At 39.2% G+C, this 15,749-nt stretch overlaps 1 protein-coding gene across 2 annotated transcripts; it reads left to right on the top strand.

Annotated features, from left to right (window-relative positions):
* Positions 1–157: 157 nt before the first annotated feature.
* On the top strand, positions 158–15,711 carry usp8 (ubiquitin specific peptidase 8). Of its 2 annotated transcripts, none has more exons than XM_067495964.1 (19): positions 158–358; positions 1,060–1,246; positions 1,895–2,039; positions 2,199–2,284; positions 2,415–2,559; positions 2,931–2,991; positions 3,142–3,313; positions 3,503–3,665; positions 3,781–3,922; positions 4,371–4,657; positions 5,920–6,429; positions 8,760–8,834; positions 9,011–9,303; positions 10,473–10,694; positions 10,786–10,996; positions 12,087–12,323; positions 13,353–13,495; positions 13,681–13,813; positions 14,119–15,711. In XM_067495964.1, the coding sequence occupies exons 1-19, from the start codon at positions 220–222 to the stop codon at positions 14,275–14,277; spliced, it is 3,510 nt and encodes a 1,169-aa protein (XP_067352065.1). In that variant the 5' UTR covers positions 158–219; the 3' UTR covers positions 14,278–15,711. The 2 variants fall into 2 exon arrangements, with proteins under 2 accessions (XP_067352065.1, XP_067352066.1); XM_067495965.1 differs by having other exon boundaries at positions 159–358; positions 2,949–2,991.
* The last annotated feature ends 38 nt before the right edge of the window (positions 15,712–15,749 follow it).

Genomic DNA, 15,749 nt, shown 5'->3' with positions numbered 1-15,749 from the left:
CCACAGCGGATCATTTGTCCGCATGTTGATTTGGCACAGTTTTTTTTTTTTATGCCAGATGTCCTTCCTGACGCAACCCTCCCCAGTTTCTACCGGACTTCGGACCGGCGCTGCGCAGCTCGGGAGGGGAATAGGGAAGGAGATGGGGATGGGCTGTTGGGGTTCAGTATCTTGCCCAGAGACACCTCGAAATGTGCTCGGGAAAATTACTGGAGTAATATGAAACTCCAGAAGGTGGCAGTAAGAGTAATAATAACGATACCAGCTACACAAAAACAGAGGATCGAAGAAGAAAAAGAGGAACAAGGAATCAGCTGTCAAAAAAGTAGCCAAAGTACAAGCCACGGAATAGAAATAGGTAGTTTTTAACTTATTGTTGTGAAATCAAACAAGTTGCCACTACTTTTCGACATTGTTACTAGAATATGTCTTTGACCTGCTGAATGTGATCAAAGCTGTGGCTACCTGTGTGTTAAATGCTAACCTGACGTTTAGTTAACTGCGCGAGCTCAGAGCTTAGCTTGCTAACTAAAGTAGCTAGCTGCTAACTGGAAAGGAAACACGGCTAAGTTATCGTTAAATGACGATATTTGAGTTTACGTAAACCCGGTGCTTGGTTTATACCCTATCTCCAGGAATGTCAACCTAAATGTCCGTTAGCTGGCCAGCAGACAGCCATTCGAGGCAGAACCTTGCGGCTAATGTTAGCCAGAAAACTATTTCTTGATGTTGTCGTCAATGTTGACATGTCCTGTGCCAACTAATTACAACCACAAGCGGGCGATTGTTTGTTTTTGCACAGTCAGAGCTGCTTACTATAAATATGTTTTTAGCAAAACGTAACTATTATTGGTTTAAAATGATGAACGACCGCTAGCGTTATAACCTGAAGTGAAACTAATTTCCTTTGTTTACACGGTAATGCTAAACTAATATGTGAAGCTAAATAATGGTTAACTGAAATTATGTCTAAAATTAACGTTATTCAAAAATAGATTTGACTTGGAACAGGGATAATTGAACGTTTTAGAAGCTTTGTTCTTTATTTTAATGTTACAGGCATTTTCCAGAGATGTCTGGAGCTTGTGTACAGCAGTGACTGGTTGCCTGCCTGTGAGCTGTCACTGAACACACCCGCAAACATGCCTGCAGTGTCCACCGGGGTCAAAGAGCTTTATCTATCCACATCTCTGGGTGACCTCAATAAAAAAGCTGAAGTTAAGCCAGAAAAGACAAGCACGAGAAGGTAACACAAACTTTCAACTTCACTGGAATCTACTAAGGCAGCAGTTAGGGACTCTTTTGATTACTGATCCATCCCTAGATATATTTTTTAAATTGTCATTTTACAATGATCACAATTGTGAACAAAAACTAAGTGCCCCTCGAATGTTTTGTTTTATTATACACTTCACATCGTAAAGCTATTTAGTTTACAGTAATTATATTGCTGGTAATTACACCAACCCACATACTTAAAAAGGTACTTGCTGTGTGTTTATACTTAATTCCACGTGTATGTATAATATAACAACCTAAAATAGAAAGATAACTCAACTATATCGCTGTTTAGCTGGCTAAAGAGCTAAATTAGTTAACTATTCTGCGCTACTTCAATAGCAGGAACAGAGTGGGACATACATAATGAATGACCACCATTTTGAACTACACCGTGATTATTTTTGAGTCATTTTTATTTGGATATTTATTTGAAAATATATAAGTATTACTATGCTTCCAATTCTGTTGCCCTGGAATGATTGCTGCATAATTAACCAAAAGCCATGGAAAACACACTCATAGCGTGTGAATTTTCTCTTGGTCCAAAAGTTGAACTGAAGAAATTGCAATTACATGGTTGTGAGTATATTTTATTTTATTTGCTGTGTTGCAGCTATGTTCAGAGTGCTTGCAAAATCTTCAAGATGGCAGAAGAGTGTCGTCTGGACAGAGATGAGGAGAAAGCTTATGTACTGTACATGAAGTATTTAACAGTACATGACATCATAAAGAAAAGACCAGAGTTCAAACAGCAACCGGTACAGTTAACAGTGGTCAAATGTTTTCTTTTTCAGTCAGTTTTAATAATAAGTTAAAGGTGTACTGTGTCTTATTTAAAGGCTTGTTGACCATTTAAAATCCATCACAAATGTAGGTTATTCATTGCTATTTTTTAATTTCTATTTCAATGTACAAAGGATTATTACATGACCATGCTTGGACCAAACAGCTTTAAGAAAGCCATTGAAGAAGCTGAGAAGCTGTCTGAAAGCCTTAAACTCAGGTTAGACTTTCTGGTTGTCTGAAAGTTCTTTCTGCTCTTCATTAATTACAGATGCAAGACAGGACATCAGAACATGAGTGTTTAAAAACATTTTTTGTGTTTTACTCATAATGTGTGTATTTCTGAACAGGTATGAGGAAGTTGAGGTTCGAAAAAAGCTTGAGGAGAAGGAGAGACAAGAGGAGCAGAAAAGGAAGGAGGAAATAACAGAGAAAGGTAAAGATGGTGGTCGAGCTTCTCCAAAAGCATCATCAACAAACAAGGATATCATAAAGGTAAATTTGTAGCTAACGATTGTACTGTCATTTTTAAAGTTAAGCTAACTACGGTGATTATCATGACTTTTTATATTGAGGTAGTAATACACCAAGCCCACTTGACAGTCAAGTAATAGAGTCAAGGTCATGTAAAACCAATCCTAAATTGGGTCACTTGCACAAAAGAGCTGACCTGTAGCAAAGAAGTTTTGACAGTGGATGTTTTGGCAGCAGTTTCAGATTTAGCAATGTAAAATGTTTACAACATTGTTTTTCATTCTTTAAGCACAAAATTAATCTGATTAAAGCCTTTAAAATTTAAACAAGATGAATTTAATTGATTAAATATTAATAATGTTTCCTTAACAAGATGATCGTTTCACTGTCAGTCCTTTTGTGCCTATCAGGCTAAAGGAGAACAGAATGAACTGAAGAATGCAACATCAAAAGGTAAACCTAGTAACGCAGAAAAATGATGATGCTGGTGATAATCATTATATAAACAACGCAATGTTGCCATTATTTTTAGTCCTAAACTTAGAATATATTTTAATAGTTTTTTGGTGTTGATTTAATGATCTGTTTTTTTTTTTTTGATAGCTGCAGTGCCAGCTGGTGGGATTACTGCTGAGACACTTTTCCACATGATGAAGGACAAGGCAATAGCAATAATTGTCATGGATGCCCGTAGTTACAAGGACTTTGAGGAGTCTCACATTCAGGTCCCAGCCCAGACCTGCATCAGTGTGCCAGAGGAAGCCATTAGCCCAGGGTGAGAATGGCATTTGGAGAATAGAGAAATATATAATGAGGGGGTTTTGAAGATGCTATGAATGAACATTTTATCTATCTTCCTCTTGTAAACTATTTTTTGTTTGTTATGTGTCAACTACAAAACAACAAAATTTTAAAAAAGTATCAGCTCCTAAAACTGACCCTAGGAACTTGACTGTCATGACAGAATCACTGTGAATCAGATTGAGACAAAGCTGCCAGAGATGTCCAAAGAGCACTGGAGGCGACGGGGATTTGTGGACTACATTGTCCTGCTGGACTGGTTCAGTTCTGTTACTGATCTTACACTGGGCACCACTTTAAAGAGCCTGAAAGATGCCCTGTACAAGGTAACTGTGTGTGTGTGTGTGTGTGTGTGTGTGTGTATGCTTCTGACTTTCTTTGTTTTGCAAAAAACAGCAACATTTGCCTCCTAGGTATCATAATGTGTTTCACATTCCACAGTGGGACAGTATCACCATCCTGCGTAGTGAGCCATTAGTGCTGGAGGGTGGCTATGAGAACTGGCTGTTGTTTTACCCCATGTATACAAGTAATGCTAAAGTTCGCCCACCGAGACAGAATACCATCAGCACCCTTCCTCAGTGTGAGTATCACCATTGCACGTTCACAGCATGCACTTTAAATAGGTATATTGGTTTTGGCAAAATAAAATAATCGCACACTATCTGGCAAACACAGTTTGCCTAAAATGGTCCTAGATTAAATGCTTAACAGAAAGTAGATCATGTAACAAGACCTTAAACATACAAACAATCCACTAAGGAATAGTGAAAGCAGATGAAATGCAGTGTTTTGGAATGGCTAAATCAAAGTCCTGAACTAGAAATACTAGGGAAGGACCTGAAACGGGCAGTTCATGCAAGCAAGCCAACTAACATTCCTGATTTGACACTGTTCAATTACAAGCCGATGAGTAGGGCAGATAAACAGTTAACAGTAACGATTAGTTGAAAGTATTGTTGTAAAGTAGGAGGTCACGACAGTACCACTGTATTGAGATGTTATAACTGTATTTCCTTTGTGCTTAACAGTGAACTTCAGCTACCCATCCCTAGAGGAACCAAAGCCTCCGACCCCGCCTCCACCTGAGCCTGAGGTCACACCAGAGCTTTGGGAACCCACACCTCCTGTGCTGGTGAACGGAGTTGCACCAGCAGAACCAACCATATCTAAAACCTCCATGATTACAGATAGGTTGCCAGATGCTGTTGATCTCCCTGTCATAGGATTTGCAGCTTCTGGACTAGACCTTAATAAGAACGTCCCTTCAGCGGGTGCATCCAACCAATCATCTGCAACCGCCAAGGCCTTCCCACAGGTATTGTAACTATATAAGGAGTGTTCAGGATTTCTCAAGGTGGTCTTGTCCCTGAATATTTTCTACTGATGCTACTACACTGTAAGAAATTGGGGCCAAGGTTCACCTGAGACTCAAAAACTTCACTTGTTGCTGTGGACTAGAGATAAATTTGAGGTGTAATAAAGCATTGATCTTGAGTGATACATCAATCAAATAACCATGGTCTAATGTTATTGATGGAAAACGTAAACACACTAATACCAGCCAGTGTTCGTACTCCTTTCCATGGAAGCGCCCATTCTTTTGAAACTGAACAAGTGCCAGTGACATACTGTAGCAGCTTACTTGCAGCCAAGAAAACTGCATAAATAAAGTATACTCTGCCTTCAGAAATAAGTCATAGATGTTAAAGTATTCTAGATTTACAATGGTCAGATGGAGAAAATCTATCTGATTTGCAAAAAATTTGGGTGGTCATAAAACACAGCAGGAGCCTTTGTACTGTAAGTGTGAATTGCTGTTTATTGACAGCAACTGGGGACTGAAAAGTTATGTTCCACAGACGTGTTTTGAGCAATGCACACCAGAGTAAATATTGGGACAGTCTTGAGAGAAAAATGTGAAGGTTGGAATATCCGTGACAAAAAGCCTGCGCTTGTAAGTTGAACACTGTGACTTGAACACCATCAAAATGTAAGTGCGATTTCACAGTTACTGATAAAAATTATATCCTTAATGGGAGATTTACACAAAATTCCTGCTGTTTCATGTAATTGTAATTATGTAAATTGCATCATTCGCATACTAGAATGTATTGGCAAACATCATTATAAGGACAAAACCTGCAATTTACACCGCTAGATATGATCTGCTGGCTTTTTACTTGTAGTTAAAGAGTGGATAAGAAATGCAGTACAAATTTCATATTGTATGACAAAGCACACATGTATGAATCACTGTACACAGATGAAAAAGGCAGAGTAAATTATTACAAAATCATATGCAACACCGATAGCCCAATCTCTCTTGGTTACCATAACATGCACACTGACACAGTAACAATTGTTTCTACAAAGCTAAGAAAAAAACAACAGACAGATATATATATATATATATATATATATATATAAATTTTTTATTTTTTTTATTTTATTTTAAGTTTATTTTATATTTAAGTTTCTATGACGACTTGAAAAATGTTGAACTATCCCTTTAAATCTTTAGAGGATGTGTTTGTGTCTGTTTTGTCTTACCCTCCTTTTTCCTGTCACCTGTCCCAGTTTGACCGCACTAAGAAACCCCCTGTCCGGGTGTCAGATGAGCCTAAGCCTAGCCAGAATGGGACAGCAAAAGACTCCCCCCAGAATGGGCCAGTAGTCCCTGACCGCTCTGTCAAACCACCCTTAATATCCAACAGTTCTCTTTCTAAAGAAGAGCAAAGTCAGATACACTCTGAGGTGGTGGCAGTGATGGAGAAGGCCAGACAAGAACAAGAAAAACGCTTACATGAGCGCCGTTTAGAGGAGGAGAGACGGAACAAGGAACGGAAAGAGGAGGAATTGAAAGAAAGGCTAGAAAAGGAGGAAAGTGAGAAGAGAAAGAAGGATGAGGAGGAGAAAAGACAGGAGAAAAAGAGACTGGAAAGGCAAAAGGCAGAAGAACAGGAAGACAAAGAGAACAGGGCATGGGACGAGAAAGAAAAGAAGGGAAAGGAGCATAACTCTGATACGCCCTCTAAGAGTATGTCTCTGGATTCACCTGCTCCCAACCATATTGTTAGCGAAATTAAGGTGAGTCCTCTTTTCTACCTGTTATTACACCCCAAATCAAACATTGGATTAAATGCTAACCTCTTCTTCTTTCAAGACTACTGTCTTAAGTCTGTGGCTAAAGTGGAACTTCGATCAACCCATCCATTCTCTTTAACCACTTATCCTGTTAAGGGTCGCAGGAACTCATCTCAGCTGTCATTGAGTGGGCTATACTCTGGACAGGTTACCAGTTTGTCTTATTTACATTTAGTCATTTGGCTGACGCTTTTATACAAAGTGACAAACAATTGAGGTACAAAACAAGCAAAAACCTCTATGTCAACGAAAAAATGTTAAAACAATTAGATATACTGCTGCATTTTGGATCATCTGCAGTAGTAATCAAGACAAGATAGGATCAGTGCCTGAAAGGGGAGTTGTGTTGCATTTTTAGAATGGTAGAGTCTGATCTTTCTGATGTTGTAGAGGACAAATATGCTTACTCTAGAAACAGAGGTAATGTGGTCAGTTAAGTTCAATTGGTTGTCAATGATGACCCCCACATTTCTGGGAGACATAGCAGGGCAATCACTGAAGATCCAGTGTTTATATTGTGTTGTATTGAAGGTCTGGCATGAAGACTAGAACTTTTGTCTTGAAGAGGTTGAGTTGAAAATGTCTCCTCTCTTATCTAAGCAGAGATGTCAGAGAAGAAATACTGTACGTGATGAGATAGTGGAGTCGTCTGATCGTGCAGCAGGAAGAGCTGTGTTTCGTCAGAACATCAATGATAGGAAAAGCCATGTAAGTGGATGAGAGTACAGAGGGATGTAATAGTAGAAAAACCAAGAACTAAGCCCTGTGGCTGGTGGAGAGACTGTGAGAGTTAGAAACATGGCTCAGACAAGATACCTTGAAGGTTCATTCATATAGGTAAGATCTGACCCAGGCCAGAGCTGAACCAGCGATGCCCAAGTCAGAGAGTGCAGACAGGAGGATCGGGTGGTTCAGTGTCAAAGGGTGCACGTAGCTCGAGTAGGATTAGAACAGAGGACTGAGCCCCAGCTTTTGCGGCCTACAGGGGTGTTACGACCTTCAGGAGTTCTGTTTTTGTGGAGTGTTCACTATTAAAGGCAGACTGGTTGACATCAAGGTGGTTGTGCAGAGAAATTAAATCTTAGAGTTGATCGTAGACTGTTAGTTTTAAAAGGTCTTGGCCAGAAATGGAAGAAAGAAGACAGGTCTGTAATTCTCCACAAGGTAGGGGTCAAGAGTAGGCTTCTTATGCAGTGGAGTAATCTGAACCTGCTGAAATTGGTGCCTGTTGTGAGAGATGTATTAATGATTTGTGTAATGGCTGGAATTAGTGTAAGTACAGCTGCTCGAAGGAGAGTGGTGGAGATGGGATCAAGAGAACAGCCTGTAGGATGGTTTGAAAGGAGGAGTGTGGATATGTTGTCCTCTGTCATTGAAAAATTAGGAGAGTGATGTGCTGTCAGGTGAAGTTAGTCAAATGTCTCCATCTGGTGTAGAGAACTGGGAGCTGATTGCTGCCACCTTATTAGTAAAGACGGTTTGCAAATGTGTTGGCAGTAAGAGAAGTGGAGAGAGGTAGAGGAATGATTTAAATATGGAGAGCAGCTTCTTGGTTTCAGTGGTGATTCTGGCCTTGTCCTGATAATATTCAGTTTTTACCTTGATGACACTGTGAGAAAAAGATGCAAGCTGGCTCTGATATTCATTGAGAGCAGATAGGGTCTTGGGCCGCAGTTTGAACTGTTGACCCAGCAATTAATGAACAGGCTTCTCTATCTCCTGAGGCAAATTGGCCCATAAAGCTGGTCTACAGATTAAACAAAAGTTAAAAAGTCAAGTTTCTCTTTGCATTCTCTCTGCGCACACTAACACAATAGCTCATATTTACTAGGTCTTTCTTTGTCCCTTTCTGATTTCTTGTCTTGTGAGTTAAAGGTTATGCAGCAATACCATGAAAATTCAAGCAAGGCGGGGCTGCCAGAGTTAGCTCACATATTGTTCTGAATAATTACTGTCATGTTTATATATACAAGCATTCAGACCCAAATCATAAATAGTTAGATGGATGCATAAAACTATTTGTGCAATTTAAATTTAAATAGTCATTTAGAGTTGTAGATTTTACCTAATCTGTAAAGAAGATACCAGCAGTTTCCTTTCTTAGTTTCCATTATTTCACAGACAGATTGATTAATAAAGAAATCACATAGTCTTATATTATATTTTATGCATGGGGATTCACTAATATACATTTTTGGTCTTACTATGAACCCCTCTCAAATTTATTTCCTTGAAAATGTTTTAGTGAAGCCTGTGTGTACGTCTTTACACAGAGGGAGCCCCTGACCAGAGCAAGGAGTGAGGAGATGGGTAGGAGTGTACCAGGTCTACCAGACGGTTGGATGAAGGTAATAGATGTTTGAGCCTACATTGAGTTTTAAGTTTTTAAAGGTAAAATTTGACTATAAAAGGGAAAAAACACAGAAGCACCAACCTTATTTAGGAAATTAATTAATTAAACCTAATTGTTACATTCACCTAATGTTCTATTTCTTCTGATGTTCACCCCTCCATTTTTGGCTAGTTCCTTGATACTGTGACAGGGACCTATCGATACTACCATTCCCCAACCAACCGAGTCCACCTATACCCTCCTGAGGTCACTGTTCCCCAGACTCCACCCTCCACACCTCCAACAGTAAAACAGAAACAACCGCGACCAGCTGAGCCAGAAGCCAACCGTGAACGGGAACAATCTAAATTGAAACGCTCGTACTCCTCACCTGATATCACCCAGATCCTGGGAGAGGAGGCCCAGAAAAAAGCCACTGCCCCGACCACTGCTGCTGTAATACCCACCATCAACAGAGAAACAAAGTAAGGCAAAGAGATTCTGTTTTTTATACAAATACGGGCAGATATGGATCGATTGTGTCTGTTGTGCTGGGTACGATTTGTCTGTCCCATCAGTCACATAGAATGTTTGCCCTAAAATTAAAAAAAAAACAAATTATTACAAGATTGTTTTGGGGTGGGTTTTTTTCTGGTTTACATGGATATTTCAGGCTGTCTGTAAGGGTTGTTCTCCTGTTTGGGATTGGTTTACAGAGTTAGTGGTCTAATGGTCTAAAGATACAAGGGTCAGCCACAACATAAATACTAGTGGTCTTTATAATGTCAGGAAGGACAAAGGTCAGCATGGCCACTCTACGCAGTCTGTATCTACACAGGCTCTTACACAGTTAAGCATAAGACACTGTATGCAGAGGTGGCAGAAGTACACAAACTCAATAACCAAGTAAAAGTGCCATTATTGTTCCCCACCACAAATACTTCTTCAGATGTTTGACTTAAGTGAAAGTAGTATGTAGATAATCTACATTTTACCTAAAGTACAAAAGTAACAGTACTGCACTAAGAAAACTGTATTTAAACAATACTGATTATTGTAATTATGGCAAAACTTGTGCAGCAATTAATAAAATAGAGATCAAATGTCACTTTTAGTAAAGTTGGAGTCATGTTTACTATGCGCTGACAGGTGGTTGTCCCATTATCATACATAAGCATTTATTAATTCATAACATTTTTAGAAAAATAGTCATATTTTATATTAAAACAACCAGGTGGTATTAATGTTCTAGGTGTTAAGTATAAATTATAAGGCCAAATTTGCTGTAGTCTGTATTTTTGTAAATTAGCATTTCACTTTTGTTTACTCAGTATTCAAACTTGTATTGACAGTGTGCTTCACAACAGTATAAAACCTTTTGGGTGTTAGTAAAACAATAATAACAATGAAAACTTGCTGTCACATTTAGCTGAAATGTATTTGGAGATGCACTTCACCTAATCCGTTGATCACACAGTCACTTTTGGTATTTGTCAGCAGCTGTAATAAGTGGACACAGCTCTGGTTTGAAATCCTTCTATTGCAATATAGCTGCACTGCATTTCTTCGGATGTATGACAACTTAAGTTTCTTTTAGTCTTATTTCAGTCGAAACTGATCTTGTATTTTCTCTTTTTGTTCCTCTGTCCTACAGACCTGTCATTGCTAAAGTCTATCCAAAAGTGGAGATTGTGCGGCCTTCAGCTGCAAAAATCCGCAACCTCAATCCTTCATTTGGAGGTCTGGGTCCATCTCTAACAGGCCTCCGTAACCTGGGAAACACATGCTATATGAATTCCATTTTACAGTGTCTATGTAACACTCCTGCAATGGTTGATTACTTCAACAAAAATTGTTACCTGCAGGATATTAACAGGTCAGAGCCCAGTAAAATGGAATTACTTTCTATAAAAAATTAGGTAGGTGAGGTGTAAATTAACATCTGTTTCTGTTCACTCTTCTGTCAGGTCGAACATCCTTGGCCATAAAGGGGAGGTGGCAGAGGAGTTTGGCGTAATCATGAAGGCACTATGGGGTGGTTTGTACAAATGCATCAGTCCACGGGACTTCAAGATCACCATAGGCAAGATCAACGAGCAGTTTGCTGGCTATGATCAGCAAGACTCACAGGAGCTGCTGTTGTTTCTCATGGACGGGCTCCATGAGGACCTCAACAAGGTAGCACACTTGTCTCATCAAACTCTAAGACATAACAAGTTATGCCTAAATAGTTTAAAAAGGTTTCAATATCTGCTAGTAGCAAAAAACATTTAGTTTAATATTTTGTTATAAATATTCTTGCCCTGAAATAAATATCTACAATAAAATTGAGTAATTTAGCCACAGCTTTTAAGGCTTGCCTTCTAATATCCCTGTATGATGTTTCACATTTGCCTGTTAACAATAACAAAATAGTCTTTTATCATTTTCCTTCTTTCTGTTTTTTTTTTTTTCACCTGGTTTCATTTTGATGCCAAATTAGAGAGTAAGTAAATAGCTGTGTGTTCTTGGTTCTCCCGCAGTAGTGTGAGTGTGGTGTGTCTGCATCTGTCTGTTCTGATGCTCTGTCAGAACCTTTGTGCATGTAGACCCAAGACATACCTCATTGCCTGTATCGAATGTATTAATTTTACTAGCTTCATGTGCATTTGACTGGGGATGGAGAAAGCTACCAAGAAAACATGAGAGAATATGGTTTTTAGAGAAACCGTCAGCTTGGGGATACAGGGACATTGTCTAGGCTTCGGGATGACTTGAAGTAGTGCATCTATTGTGACTGTTCAGATTTAAAGGGTGATGTGCCAGATGTAACAGCTGATGCATTGCTCATGACACACTCTCCATCTCATTGTGTCCCTTCTGTGTGATGTCCAGACCTGTCTTCCATCAGGCTGGCCTAGTCCCAGTCCACTTTGTCTCTTTAGCCTATTTAACAATTCAGTTAGACTCATTACTGAGATATTAATTAAATAGTGTTAACCTGCCTCATATCCTCCTGCCTATCATTTTGAGAGTGAAATGGCTGAACTGCATGTTAATGAAGCTAATAGAAATTACATAGTAGTTGAATACATACATACATGCAAGTTTATTACAAAGACATTAAGTCTGCAGTTGTCTGTGACTTTTTTTTTTCAGTTCTAACTGCAATATTTTAACTAAAATATTCTGTATTTGCTCTCAATTGTTAAGCTATGTGGGAACATTGAGGGAGGTTTTTTTAAGCCTGCAATTGTACCATCCCATTGTTTTCCATCTCTGCTCTCAGGCGGACAACAGGAAGCGGTACAAGGAGGAGGAGAATGACCATCTGGATGATAAGATGGCAGCTGACCTGGCCTGGAGCAAACATAAGCTGCTGAATGAGTCTATCATTGTTGCACTGTTCCAGGGGCAGTTCAAGTCCACTGTACAGTGTCTGACCTGCCATTGCAAGTCACGAACATTTGAGACATTTATGTACCTGTCGCTGCCTCTGGCCTCCACCAGCAAGTGTTCACTGCAGGTCAGTCACACATTAAACACGTGCATCAAGATGTGAGCCCAGAGTTTGCAACGTTTATAGCCATCTAGATTAGCTGAAAGCTTGTCTGTGGGTGCACGAGTGGGTTGAGAACATCTGGCAAACCAAAACAGTCATCTCAAGTCACTTAAGTTTTCTTTGTAAAATGTAATATAAGGACAAAAGAGTCCACCTTAAAGTGAACATTTATTTTCATTTTTTAAGGCTGTACTGCTCCAGGTAGTTTTTCTCTCTGTATCTTAAACTTGTTTCACATATAAACTCTGTACACTGTAAGGAGAAATCATCCTTGGACATTGTCCAGAGGTGCGTTTTACACATGTAACACACAGCGAGAGATCGTCTGAGCGAGAAGCTTCCTCATGGGAGAAAGTCTATTTCAGTGGAGGATCAGCATGCACAGCATACACAGGAGGCACAACATATAGGAAAACTTAGGCAACAGTGTTTTGTTTACAGCACATCAGAGCCGTGTATCTAATAAAAAAGTTTCTATAACTCTTCTACAACAGCAGTCATCAACACGCCCATTGCTTGCTTTAAACCCTCCTGACAGTCTGGGAGGAACAGCGTGCTACAAGCACAAGCTCACACACTATGGACATTGTTCTAGGGGGCTTGCAGGGTAAAGTACAGATAATGTAAGTCGTGTCTTACTTGGACATTTTCATTCTCGCGTGCACCCCTCTGGGCAAGACACTGAACCCCCAGCAGCCCTTTCTCCTCCCCAGCTGTGCAGTGCCGGTCCAAGCCCAGTAGAAATTGGGGAGGGTTGCGTCAGGAAGGGCATCCGGCGTAAAAACTGTGCCAAATCAACATGCTGACAATGATCCGGTGTGGCGACCCTGAACTTATGTGATAAGCCGAAAGGAAAAAAAAAAAAAATACTATTAAAAATACACCAATTTCAGCATTCTGAGGCATGTGTGAAAGGGGCTTTGGAGGCTTAAAATATTCCATGTAAATTAAGCTATAATAATGGGTAACATAAAGGTTGTTGCTTCATGGCAGGATTGTCTGAGACTCTTCTCCAAGGAAGAGAGGTTGACCGACAACAATAAGGTGTTCTGCAGACACTGCAAGGCTCACAGAGATTCCACCAAGAAGCTGGAAATCTGGAAGGTCCCACCCATTCTCCTGGTGCACCTAAAACGGTCAATAGAACGTGTTGCTTGTTTAAAAAAAAAAAAAAATTGTAATACTTACTTTCACTGTTTGGGAAATAAAATTAGAACCTTTGACATTTTCCAAGAATTGTGGTGAATTTTAATCTGTATTGATATTTTTTTCATTGTTGCCAAGTAAATTTCACTTTATCTAATGGATGTCATTTTTGCAGATTCTCCTATGAGGGTAGATGGAAGCAGAAGCTGCAGACTTCTGTTGACTTCCCTTTAGACAGTCTGGATCTTTCCCAGTACGTCATTGGACCCAAACAGACCCTGAAGCGATACGGCCTTTATGGGGTTTCTGTAAGTTGATGTGAAATTAATTCACTTGTTAACTCGTAACAGTAAAACATTATAATAATATGTTACAGGAGTCAACCAGGACTGTAATTCTAACCGGAAAAGTACAAAAGGGATGCAGTCGATACACACCACAAACTTTACAGTAACAGCAATAATAAAACATTAAGTTGTATCTTGTATAATTTCCCTTTGATTACTAGTCAGTTCATTTTAGTAAATAACAGAATAATGTGGAAAAAGTTCCACTAGTCATTTAGTTTCTGTAGTAACAAGACAAGCTTAACCTTCTTCCTTTTCACTACCAGAACCACTACGGCGGTTTGGATGGCGGTCATTACACAGCCTACTGTAAGAATGCCGTCAAACAGCGTTGGTACAAGTTTGATGACCACGAGGTGTCCGAAATTTCCACCTCTTCCGTCAAGTCCTCAGCAGCCTACATCTTGTTTTACTCCACCCTGTGATGAAGCTACTGGACATGAAGACAGAACACTACACATGAGCAGCGACACTCAAAATTAGAGGTTGCTTTTTTGTTCCTTTTCACAATCATAGAGGACCGGCTGCACTCTGTAGTTGCAGGTTACCTAGTCGTGTGCATATATGCACGTGAGGATGTACTCGAGCTAGTGGCTACGAGATCCTGCCTGTGCCAGATCGGAGAATGGTGCAGGCACACTGTGCAATGCTTCAGCTACTAGAGGACCCTATCGCTGTTAAAACATGACGTCTTTTCATATTACCAATCATCTATGAACTAAACAGATGCTTCTTTTACTCTTGAGTTTTTGACATTGATGGTTGTGTTGTAGGGCTGACAGTTGTTTCACATACTTTTCACTCATGAGCGTTTCACTTAGTGTGGATGGCTATATCGCAGAACTGATCATCAGCTTTCCTTTACTGAGTATACACCAGGGTTAACAGTTAGACAGTATGTCCATACTTACCAATGCTGATGTTGCACATTCAGAAATGTAAATATTTGAGGTAAAGGTGTTTATCTGTTAAGTGACCAAATTTCTTTTTATTCAAAGTAGCAGTCCTTGTAGTATAACAATATTCATAAAGACAAACCATGTGTTTTAGGGGTGTATCTCTATAACCTCCTGATGTTTAACATGATCTCAAAAGGGACGGATGAGACTGTGAGTGTGAATTTTGCATTGTTCCTAATGAGAGGAGGATTGTTGCTTGTTTATATTAGCCACATTCTTGCACCTAAACAATATGCAGTCAATTTAAGTTATTTATGTAGAACACATTGTTTAACAGCAGACATAAATACTCGACTCAGAATGCTTTACAAATGATACTAATGCTGAGATCTTGTTCGTCTTGCTCTTTCCAGCCAGTGACAGATGAACCTACTTGCTTCTACAAAATGTTTGTTGTAGACCTTATTCTCTGTTTAATATACTTAACAATTTACATTATTATATTCAAACAAAAAAAAAGCTATATAGAGGAATTAATTACTGATAAGTTTTCTGATATTTTTCTTTCCGTAAGTGATGCTGGTTCTGTTACTCAGAAGCTGGTATTTTTATTGGATTGAGTTGAGTTGAGAGAAAATACAGACATGAGAAATTGACCTTATTCACAAGAGTGCATTAGTTTCAAGATTTGCTGCCTGCCTGACTGACCGACCGACTGACTGACGAGAGCAAGCACAGGGTGAACTGGTATCTTTTTTCTTTAATGGACCAGAGACATAAGGTGACAGGATTTGACTCTACTGCAGTTTTTTTGCCTAGCATGGGATCATAATCTGTTTACTTTTTACTTGTACATGTTTATTTTATTTCCTTATGCTCTAAAACTGTTTCAGGCATAACGATTATATTAATCTCAAAAAATTCATTATTACAATTATTTATTAAAACTGCTTCAGATTAGTTTGTGTGTGTATGTGTGTTTGAGTTTTTGTGACACA

This window comes from Channa argus, chromosome 2 (genome assembly GCF_033026475.1).
Source record: "Channa argus isolate prfri chromosome 2, Channa argus male v1.0, whole genome shotgun sequence".
NCBI classification, from domain to species: domain Eukaryota; kingdom Metazoa; phylum Chordata; class Actinopteri; order Anabantiformes; family Channidae; genus Channa; species Channa argus.
Note: the sequence above shows the minus strand (reverse complement) of the source record. Positions and strands in the feature narration are given on the sequence as shown.

Excerpts from the sequence above, each read along its gene's own strand:
- usp8 (XM_067495964.1), top strand. The coding sequence starts at position 220 with ATGAAACTCCAGAAGGTGGCAGTAAGAGTAATAATAACGATACCAGCT. Across the intron at positions 2,040-2,198 it reads CAGAGTTCAAACAGCAACCG|GATTATTACATGACCATGCT; the intron begins GTACAGTTAACA and ends CAATGTACAAAG. Across the intron at positions 2,560-2,930 it reads CAAACAAGGATATCATAAAG|TCCTTTTGTGCCTATCAGGC; the intron begins GTAAATTTGTAG and ends TTTCACTGTCAG.